Raw genomic sequence first — 10,922 nt, 5'->3', positions numbered from 1 at the left:
CTCTCCTCGATCCTCCGGATGATCCATTCCACAGTCATTACAGGAGCTGCAGGCTTCAGGCTCCACCCTGGCAGCTTCTGCACCACAGAGGTGTGGAAGATCGCAGAAATCAAAATCACACACCGAACTGCAGGTAGGGCCACAACAAGGTGGGAGAGCGTCTGTCTGCAGGGGAGACAAACGTCAGACGGAGCTACGAGTGCCGAGCATGTCCTCACGCTCCAACGGCATTCCAGCCTTTTCCATGACATTTCAGTACAATCAAAATTTTAATTTTCTTTCTTTTCTTTTTAAATTTAAAATCTGATTTTTCATTCACTTTAAGCTGATCCAAATTTGACCCCATACACAACATGTGTCAAAGCCAAGGCCCGGGGGCCGGATCCGGCCCTCTGAGTAATTCTGTCCGGCCCTCCAGATCATTTTATCTTGTTGTTATTAATGACCCGATGTTATCTGGTGCTCATTTCTAATTCGTATAATTTTGACAAAATATATTTTTATGGAGAGTAAAATATTGAAAGTTATTTAAGGTTTAAATTGATTTATTCTGGAATAATATTCCTGCCTTTTTATTATTCATGTTTTAAAGTTTTAAAATTGTCATTCTGCTAGCTTTTTGAACTATTTTAACATTTACTAAGATTTTTTAGACTATTTTGGAGTTTAGCTAATATTTCAGCTACATGCCAGCTGTTTTGGCTAATTTAGGCTTTCCTTTTAAGATTTTTTAGGCTCTTTTAGAGTTACTCTTATATTTACACGCTAGCTTTTTTGGCTAATTTTGGCTTTTTTCTGTTTTTTAGGATATTTTGAAGTTTAGCTATTTTTCAGCCATATGCTAGCTGTTTTGTGTAACCTACGTTTCTTCTTTTTTTGTGTTTTTTAGGCTAATTTGGCATTTAGCTAATATTTTAGCTTAATTTGTTTCAGTCTAAAATCAACCAGTCTCCATTAGCTGCATCAGTGTTGCTTTCTAAGCACTGATCCCAAAACAAAAACCCTTTCCCCAAGAAAAGGATGGAAGAAACTCGAGATGAAGTCAGGAGACGGGGTAACAAATACCAAACGTCCCTTATCAGAAACGTTTGATCCAGTCTCTGTCGCCTCACACACTTCCACACAGATTCAGCCTTTTTTCTGTCCGAGTGAATTAAATTATTTTAACATGCTGGTTATCCCTGACATGAGGCACCAAGATGTTTCCCTGCCTGACCCATCGGATGCTGCTCTAACCTCTGAGCTAGTTCATATGTGGTCAGTGCTTCCCAGCCCCTGGGTCGAGGAGCAGTACCGGTCCGTGGGACAGTTGGTACCGGGCTGCAGAGAAACAAAAACCCAACCTGCATTTTTTTGTATTATTTTTACAATCTGATTCTGAAGGAAGTTTTATTTTGGGAAACTACTGGATTCCCTCCACCACATCACCTCATTCTTGACGCATGTCAAGTCGCTCAGTCTTGTGTCTAAAATATATCCACTACTTAGTTAAAGCAGCTGCACCAACTGCTAAATTGAAACCCCCAAGCTAGCAAATTTAACGAAAAATTAAAGCTTCTTTTTGCAGAAAACATCCAGTGAGGAAGCAGAAGACGAGTTATTGACTTTAAAATAAAAGAAATCTGTTTTTAACAAACAAAAACAAGAAGTCTTTACTCCAAATATGGATTTATTGGGACAGTTGTTCCCACAGACCATAATTATAACAAATAATATTTGGCATCTGGCTGTCTAATGTTGCTAATAAAGTTGTTCAAATGGTGGATTTATGTTTATTGGTATATTTAAGAGATAACAGTTCTCGTGACCTTTATTTTTTTATTCATCTTGTTTCAGTTTCCACTTTGACAGCTGTGGGTTGTAAGAAAATCTCAGGGTGTATTCAGACTGGACACATTTGGTCTGCTTAAAATGAACCAGTTTGAACCAGAGAACACATTTTCAGCCTGAATGCACACAAGTGGACCCTGGTCCGGTACCAGGAACCGCTCTCTGACCCAACTTTAGTTACGGTTCGCTCAGTTTCCCCTGAATAGACTCCATGCTCAGAGTGGAACAACTGGACTAAAAAAGTCACTATAACCTGGCATTAAGGGATGGAAACAGAGCAGCTTACGAAATGATGAGACACAGCAGCTCATTGAAATGTGGTGGGATGAATGCAGGTTCATTAAAACAACTTTTAATGCGATAAACATTGCTTCTCACACTGTTTTCCCGACAATCATGAACACTTATCAGCAGAGCTTCTTACTCGGTTACCGTCTTGCAACAAAATAGCGGTAAAAAGTGTTGAACCTGACGTTAATACAGACGTTCAGAATTTTTCAGCGAAATACAAAGTTTAAATGAGTGAACTTCTGTTATTCTTTCTCTTGTTGCTTTGCCCCGCCATTCTTGGCCAATCCCTAAAGAGATCTTTAGTCACGTGGTTTTGTTTACAAGCTTTGATCCAGAACAGAAATGTCCAGTTGAAAGCCAGTCTGAATACAGAACAAGCACAAGGTTCAGGACTCGACCCAAACCAAATTCAATGGACTTTTACAGACTTTTACATTTTGAATACATCCTAGATCACATTTTAATGGTTCGTACATGAACTCTAGTGTACAAATAACGTTTAAATCTGCAGCTGATATTTTACAGAATACAAACTTTACCTTCAAAGGTTAACAGAAATTGAAAAAAAATCAGCCTCCAGAGCTTTGTGAAAATACTGTCTGACATGAAGCTGGTCTCTGGACAGAAAAACGTTGGGGTGTGTCCATCAGGAATCCTGAAAGCAGCAATAGACGAGCTCACAGAGGAGTCTCCTGCAGGTGTTTGTTCTCTTCATCCACATTAAACATGTCAGAACCCCGTCCCCCGCTTTACTGTCAGGTCATTTCCTTAATTATCACTCAGGATTTTGTTGTTCAGCTTCACTCTGACATGAGCGGATAAGTGATTACATCGTTTCTGTTCAGCTCCTCCCACATGAGCCTTTGCTTCAGTTTTCATCCATTTATTGTCGTTTTAATCGGTTTGTGTTTTTGTTGCTGCTGTTTGACGTTTCTTAGAGCTGGTTAATCAGCTTTCAGGTGGAACTGGTTGTAGCTGAAAGACTTCAGCTGAAGCTTTGTTCATTGTTTGATGCTTTAAATCTTCTTATCGCAGCTTTATTGTCTGTTTTGTGTGACTTTGCACATTTTTTATAATAGAGATAATGATGTAGATATCATGTTTTTGCATGGTCTTTGCAGTCAAATGTAGCTGCTGTGATGTCTCTTCAGAGAACAGGACTTATGGATGTTTCTCTTAAAGGGGCCGTACCATGATTTTAAGCCCCGGTCCCACTGGCTTTCACTGCCATATCACTGCTGGAGCACGTAAGAAATTTCCTCCCCGTGGTACGGACGCTGTTAGCAGTGGACTGGCAGTGCAACGTCCCAGATGTGGCAGTGCACAAAAATTGCCTGTGGTACTACGTGTGGTACCAGTGGTACAGCAGTGCAACAGCAGTTTCAGTCCAAGATCGGGCCAGGGAGCAAACGCCAGCGCACGCGCTTGGATGCCGAAATTTCTGTTGCATTGCTAATTTTATCCTTAAGTTATGAGGGGCTGTAAGCTAGTGGGAACTGCAGAAACTGTCCTAGAAAAAAACACAGACTTTTGAATTTGGCTAAAAATGGCATAATTATGATTAAAGTAGCCACTGAGAATGCTTCTACAATCGATCAAAAGATGATTGGGACTTAATGTCTGCTTGTGGATGTCAAGCATAGCTTTCAGTCTGTTCATGTGACTTTTGGACTTGAAACCCCCAATGACCAGCACGGATAAATCCTTAAATGGAGCTGAAAAAATTCTCCTAATAATTCTTCAATTTTTAAGTGTATTTCTTTTATTCTAAGTGTAGCTGTTCTATTCTATTCTATTCTAGTTCCTCTCATGCATTCGAAGGTCTGATGGTGTCCTGAGTCTAATCTGGTGAACCTGAAGAAGTACAAACGACCTTTCTTCTGCCCCCCCTTTGCCCCACCCACCCTCGTCACTTATTTAGTCCCCACTGATATAAGACAACATCAGAGTCGCTAGGCAACATGGGAAAAGTAAAAACAGCTGAGATGTTGACGTGGACGCGCTGTCCTCTCCTCCTGCTGTGAGCAGGTTGAGACTTTGGTAACGAGAGCTCAGGGACCTGCTGATCCTGCTGTGCATGAGGGGGGTGTCATCATGTTCCCTAACGACTATGCAGAGGTTCTGCATAGTCGTTAGGGAATGACTGGAACCAGAACCAAGCAGAATGAAGGAACTGGCTCCCAGTTGTGATGATGATGACATCATAAGTTGCTCCACTGATCTATGTTTAACCCTTTAACTGCCTCCTTGACCAAAGGTCGGAAACAATTAGAAAACACGATTTTAAAAATATCTATTGTGTGTATTACTCCCCATGGTACGGAGCCTCTAAAGAGACTTGAAGAAAATAAAATCTGAAGTAAAAAAAAATGTGAAGAAAAAATTGGTAAAACATTTTTTCAGTTACAATCTGATGTGCACCAGCTGCTAACCAGAAAATTCTTTTTTCCTAAAAATTGAAGTTAATAATTTTCCTGGATAGTAACTGGTTTGCACCAGTTACAGTCTGGTGCAAACCAGTTAGCAACTACTTTTTTTTTTTTAACTTCAATTTTTAGGGAAAAAAATCCAGTTACTATCTGGTGCACACCTGTTACTAACCATATTTTTTTAAAATTGAAATAAAAAAGATAAAATAAAAAATTCTGGATAGTAACGGGTTCACACCAGATAGTAACTGATTTGCACTAGTTACAAACCAGAATTATTTTTTATGTACATTTCTTTTTAATTCGATGCGTCTTTAAGGCACACATGTCAAGAGATCATTTTATTTTATTTTTATTTATGGCCCGATGTTATTTTGCGCTTTTTTTCTAACTATATATTTTTATGGAAACTATATTGAAAGTTATTTAAGGTTTACGTTGATTTATTCTGGAATAATATTCCTGCTTTTTTATTATTCATAATTTTGTTGGAAAGCATTCTGCTAGCTTTTTGGACTATTTTGGCATTTACTAAGATTCTTTGGGCTATTTTGGAGTCTAACTTATATTTTAGCTACATGCTAGATGTTTTAGCTTGTAGGCTTTTTTTTTGTTTGTTTTTTAGGCTGAATTTGTGTTAGCCTAATATTTACACACTAGCTCTTTTGGCTAATTTAGGCTATTTTGAAGTTTGCTGTTTTTTTGTTTGTTTCTTGTTGTTTTTTAGGCTAATTTGGCATTTACCTAATATTTTAGCTATCAGCTTCAGCGTTTTCAGCTATTAGCTTGTGTGATTTCAGCTAACAGCTTCAATGTTTTTTGCCATAAAGTTCAGTATATTTTGCTATCAGCACTAGCATTATCACAGCTAATGGTATATATTTAGTTCATAATTATGTTAAAAAGTTATGTTTTATAAGTTTTTTAACTTTTGTTCTAGAGTGTTTAATAAATGTATATCTTTTTCGGCCCGCGAACTAAGAAGAGTTTTGGATTTTGTCCATCTGTGGAATTGAGTCTGACACCCCTGCTTTGGGGGCTCCGTACCAAGGCAATAAACTGCAGTAAAAAAACGTCATTTTGAATTTTGTTTTGATAGTTAAAGGGTTAATGAAAACACGCAAACACAAATGTCCCAAAACTCCAATAAAAGCACAACTTCCGGTCTTCAAAACCCTCAGAGCTTAAGTCCAGGAGGAATGAGAACAGCCGGCGGCTGAGCTCCTGTACCTGCGCAGGTGTGCTGGTCAAAAACAGAGCCATGTTGTGAGGACAGGTAAGCTGACGATTAGTGAGGAGAACACCCCCCCTGTTAATCGCTGCACTAATTGACTCATCAGGTTTTCTCTGTTTGTCTGCAGTTTTCTTTTTGCACAACAACAGTTTCAACATGTGCTAAAGTCCCCCCCAGCAGGTGTATGCGTGCGCAGACCTTACCGCTGTGCGCGCTGAACCAGCGGGGGGCGATGTGCAGGGGCAAGGTGTCAGCCAGCGACCCCCGGGACCCCAGATACAGCACCCCGTCCGTGTGGTGCCCCCCGCCCCCAGAGTCCTGGTAGCCGGTGCCGTGGGGGGCCGCGGTCGTCCCCGCCGACCCCCCTCCGGCTCGGTCCGAGTCCGTCCCTCTGGGGGTGTAGAAGCCGAAGGGCACGGCGGGGCTGTGGTCGATGCCCATCCCGGCCACGGAGCTCACCGAGCGGCTGCGCAGGCCCATGGTGCCGCTCGGCCGGTAGTGGCCGAAGTGGGCCGAGGGCGGCACCGCGCTGTCATCCGAAGACACGCCGGGAAAAGCCCCCCGCGGCCGCCCTGCCGTGCTTTGCTTTCCCCCCATCCAAAGCGGGACGCGAGCGCGTGGGGGTTCCGGCTGCAAATCCCACGGAGCCCGAGCAGGCGTTCGCCCCCCTCCCGCGCTGCGCTTCGGCCTGCCTGCCTGCGTGTGTCCGTGCGCGTGGGCAGGCTCGTCAGCTCTCTGCAGACGCAACAGTCCGAGTCCCTGCTGCGCGGATCATGAGCCGGCCCTGGATCCTCCCCCCCGCAGAAATCACAGATGCGCACCGCTCCCCCCGCTGCCGCCTGATTAGGACGGTACCATTGCAGGCGGGACCCAGCCGCCAACACGATCACCCCGGCCGGCCGGAACGACAGCAGCGCCGCAGTGTTCACGCCAGCGCTCCCCCCTCATCTGATCCCAGACATCGTGACAACTGTTGCTGCCTGTCTGTCTGCTTGTCTGTCTGTCTGTGTATCTGTCTGTGGCGCGGTGGAGCAGGTGACGCCGCGCTCCGGGGGCTCCAGCCAGCGCTCGCGTCTTCGTGCCCCCTCCCTCGTCCCGATGATCGAGGTGACGGTGCAGCCTCTCCCCTGCTCGGATCCGCGCTCCGCTCCTCCGCTCCGGTCAGACGATGGACCCGCGCACTGCGCATGCACGCTCCGATCACAGACAGACGGAGACAAGACGGGCTGTAATTCCTCAGGATGGGATTGGCCTGGATTTTCGGGTGGGGGAGGCTGCATCACCAGGTGTGGGGTATGATCAAGATGCCAAATCTCACTGATTCTTCTGATTGATTTAGCAAAAACAACAGAGACGGTCCATAAACACACAAACTAGCTGCTTCTTACAAATCTATTTAAAATATTTCTATAACAAGTCATCCTCACACTCATTTTCCTAAAACAAAAATACAAATGTTCATTATCCTCTGTATCCCTTTAAAGATATATGACATAAGATATGACGGAGTATTGGGGCCATGGAATAACTAACTATAAAAACATCTGCTAATATAAAGGCGAAAAATTCTAAGAAAAAAATAATACATTTTACGGTTTATTCTCATAAAGTTCAAATATATTTCTTTATGGTAAAATCACGACTTTTTCTCATAAATGTAAGACTTGATTCTCGTAAATTAGAACTTTTTTCTCATAATTTTAAGTCTTTATTGTTGTAAATGTATTTATTTTCATGGTGTCCCTAATATTCGGACACACACAGCATTTGGCGCGTATTTAGCCCATGGTGTTCACACTGGACAAGCAGGGAGGGGCTTCTTCTTCTTTTCCTACTGTTTATGAGCACATGTCATTAGCACAACGTGGGGTTCAGGGTCTTGTCCAAACACACTGGGGCACATGGGCGGTCAAGTTGGGTATTGGACTCACAATCTTCCAGAGGTCTACCGCCCTACCCCTGCACCACGGCTGCCCCAGTTGATAGAGGTTTGGTGCAAATCTCGCGATTTGGGCCTAAAATAGAGATAATTGAGTTCACTAATAACACTCTTGCAATGGTAAATATGGATTACCATTATATCAAGAGGATGGCTTTGGTTTAGCTTTTCTTGAAAAACAAACAGACGTCATCAGGGTCGTCTGGGTTCACCTGTTAACCAACTAGGCTCTGAAATTGGCGAGTTTCACACTAATTCCAAGGCCCTGATTGGTCAAAGTTCGACCTGTTGAACTGCCAACGCGTGTTCAATGGAGATTTGTTTTGTACGTAAAACCCAAAAATGGTCCTAAAAAGTATTAGGGCCAACATAAAAATAAAAAAATAAACCTTGAACGTGAGAGTTTCAAACGTAGAAGCCCAAAATGTCCATTGATTTATACTTTTCATTTGAAACGGCAGCTTGATTGCGTGTTCCAGAGGGCGATGTTTCGTAGCTTCAGGGACAAAAGGTTGCTGGAGCCTATCCCAGCTACTGTTTGGCGAACAGGTCATCAGTCTGTTGCAGGGACACACAAGCACACACACACCTATAGGGGAAATGCAGAGTCACCATCTGTGAAATATGTTTTTGGACCGCAGGAGAAACACGAGGAGAGCGTGTAAACTCCTCGTAGAAAGAACCCAGCGGGGTTTTGAACCTGGACCTCCTCAGACTGTGAGGTGAGAGATTACTGCACCACAGTGCAAATATACCCAAACGTTTAATAATTTGGCATTTCGAATTAAAGTTAGTTTTGTTTTGATGTTTGGATTCTAAAGTGTGACTTCTGAGTTATCACATGTTCCAGAAAAACCTAAAAACAAACAAAATTTAAAAAACAAGAATTAAGTTTTTTAAACAATTCAAATGAGTAATTTTCCCTGTAAACATTAGTTTCAGCCGAGCTCTGCTGTACATTTCAATGTTTTGATGCAGAGTGGGTGAAATGTGGAACCCTTTTGAGCCAATCATCACTGATTTCTCCAGTCGGATCAACAGCAGGAGTCTGAACGCGTAGCCTGTTGCTGTGTTTGACTGCTTGTGTTTTGGGTGGACTGATTTAGCCACAGTTCTGTTAACACTCAGCTAAACGTTTTCTGAAGGTCGTTCTGTCACCAGAGCAGCGGTCAATAGGAGGTTCAGACATTGAGGATCATTTTGCTGCAGTTTCTGATGTCGACTGCAGGATCAGGTTGTGGGATTAACTCAGTCACAGTGTGAAGATCGGAGCCTTCAGCTTTGTTTTTCATTGGCTCTTGTGGTTGTGAATGTTCATAGGGAGCCAAAGTAATCCCCAGGTTTTAGTTAATCAACCATCTGAAGTGATTCTGTGTCAGGTTTCACCCCTCATTTACATAAGTCATTCGTTTGGGTTGTTAAATGTGAAGTTTTTAAGTTTTATTTTTTACATTATAACAGCTGCGTTGTGTTGATGGAACGCAATGCATAAAATGGTGTCCGTGCGCGCGCACGTCTCTGTATATAGCAGTGAATAGGCAAAAGCCAACCCAGTAAAATATAGAAATAATCAAGATGCTGTTCTGCCGGCGCAGCTCAGGGTTTGCAGGTCCGGAGGAGACCAGAGTCTGAGAGTGGTAAGATGGCGCTAGCATAAAAGCTAACATGTTTAAAAAAAATCAATTAAATCTATCACTAGGACAGAGTTTGCTGGATATACCAACTGCACTCAACCTCTGTTCCCTAATTTCCAAGTTGTGTTAGCCAGTACATTTAACTAAAGGTAAAACACCTACAAGCCATGCTAACGCTAACAACTGACCATAAGAGAATCAAAGATGGGCGGGGCTTTTATACAAGAGCTCAGAGCATTGTGATGTCACACTTCTGAGACTTACACCAGTTGACCAATCAGAAAATTCAGCTGCAATTCCTTGTTTCAACCTGTAGATGGCAGCACACAGACAGTTTAATTTCAATAAATTTTATTTCTCCCAGGTTTTCGAAAAAAAAGGCAACAAATGGAATTAACATGCCCACAGTTTCAGTCTAAAAAGTGTTCCAGAGCTTTCAGCTTTCTCTTGTGAGGGTTTATTTTAAACTAGAAGAACATTTTCTTTTTTGGAAAACCAAATAGATCTGATGCTAAAATAAAATGCATTCTAAATGTGTAATTTAAAAAAAAGTCAGATCTGATCAAGCATGCAACCGTGCTTTGTTATTAGAATGTCAGATTAATTCAAATCCAAATTTACTGGACTGTGTTCAGTGCTGGAACATTTCATTTGTTGTGAGAGAACTAATTTGAACAGTTAGTGGAACAGAATAAAAGCTGGAGATCACAGTCAGTCAATATTAGTTTGTAACACAATCCAAACATGTTTTGACCTAAAAACAAATGACTTTTAATATGTACGTACACACACACATATATACATATATCTGGAGGTTTAGACAGATCATGTATCATTGTGTCTCTATGGACACCACAACATGACAGATACCAAAACTGAGAAAACAACATAAATTAAAGTATTAGAACTATCACAAACTATGTATTTTTACCAATTAAAAATCAGATTGTAAATTACTGCAGAGTAATTGTTAGTTTCACATCTAATTATGTATTTTAAAATGCTTTTTTACAGTGTAGACCATAAAGATGTCCTGAAATGTCCTTTATATCAACAGCTACAGTATTTTCTGCACCTACCAGTAATACAGTTCTCCTCCCCAGTCCCCCCTCTGCCTCTGGCTCCGATGAGTCGGTCCAGTGAACACAACTTTAGACCTGAAAAAACTTTGCAGGTAGAAAATTAAAAAGCAGAATCAAAAACGGAATAAATAGCATTAAAATAAAAGTTCTAGAATAATTTGTGCCTAATTCTAACAAATTGTGCATGTTATACTGCCATGCCTTCACCCTAAACAAAAGGATGTGTGAGATGGTACAGACGTCAGTTTTCATTGTGTGGTGGAGGACAATGCAGAAAAACTTTTGAACCTCTTTTGATTCAAAGGACTTTAACTTATTCAGTTGCTGATCATCAGCTCTCTCTAGTGGTTGGTGCTTAAAATGCACAGATAGTGAACAATCCTTTTTTTTACAAATTAAGTAGACACCCTTCAAAATTCTTTCCCTTTAGCTGAAAAAGGGAGTTTAATTTAATATTAAAAGACTTTTTTTCCATTTCATTTA

General features: G+C 41.7%; 1 protein-coding gene across 1 annotated transcript in view; it reads right to left on the bottom strand.

The window, feature by feature from the left end:
- znrf1 (zinc and ring finger 1) overlaps positions 1-7,058 on the bottom strand; it is a 53,475-nt gene extending 46,417 nt beyond the window's left edge. Inside the window, exon 1 of the mRNA XM_024259148.2 lies at positions 5,988-7,058. Within this exon, the coding sequence (XP_024114916.1) occupies positions 5,988-6,381 (394 nt within the window). The 5' untranslated portion in view covers positions 6,382-7,058. The remainder of the gene's footprint in view (positions 1-5,987) is intronic.
- Between the last annotated feature and the right edge of the window lie 3,864 nt (positions 7,059-10,922).

This window comes from Oryzias melastigma, linkage group LG6 (genome assembly GCF_002922805.2).
Source record: "Oryzias melastigma strain HK-1 linkage group LG6, ASM292280v2, whole genome shotgun sequence".
Taxonomy (NCBI): domain Eukaryota; kingdom Metazoa; phylum Chordata; class Actinopteri; order Beloniformes; family Adrianichthyidae; genus Oryzias; species Oryzias melastigma.
This window is presented reverse-complemented; position numbering and strand designations above follow the sequence as displayed.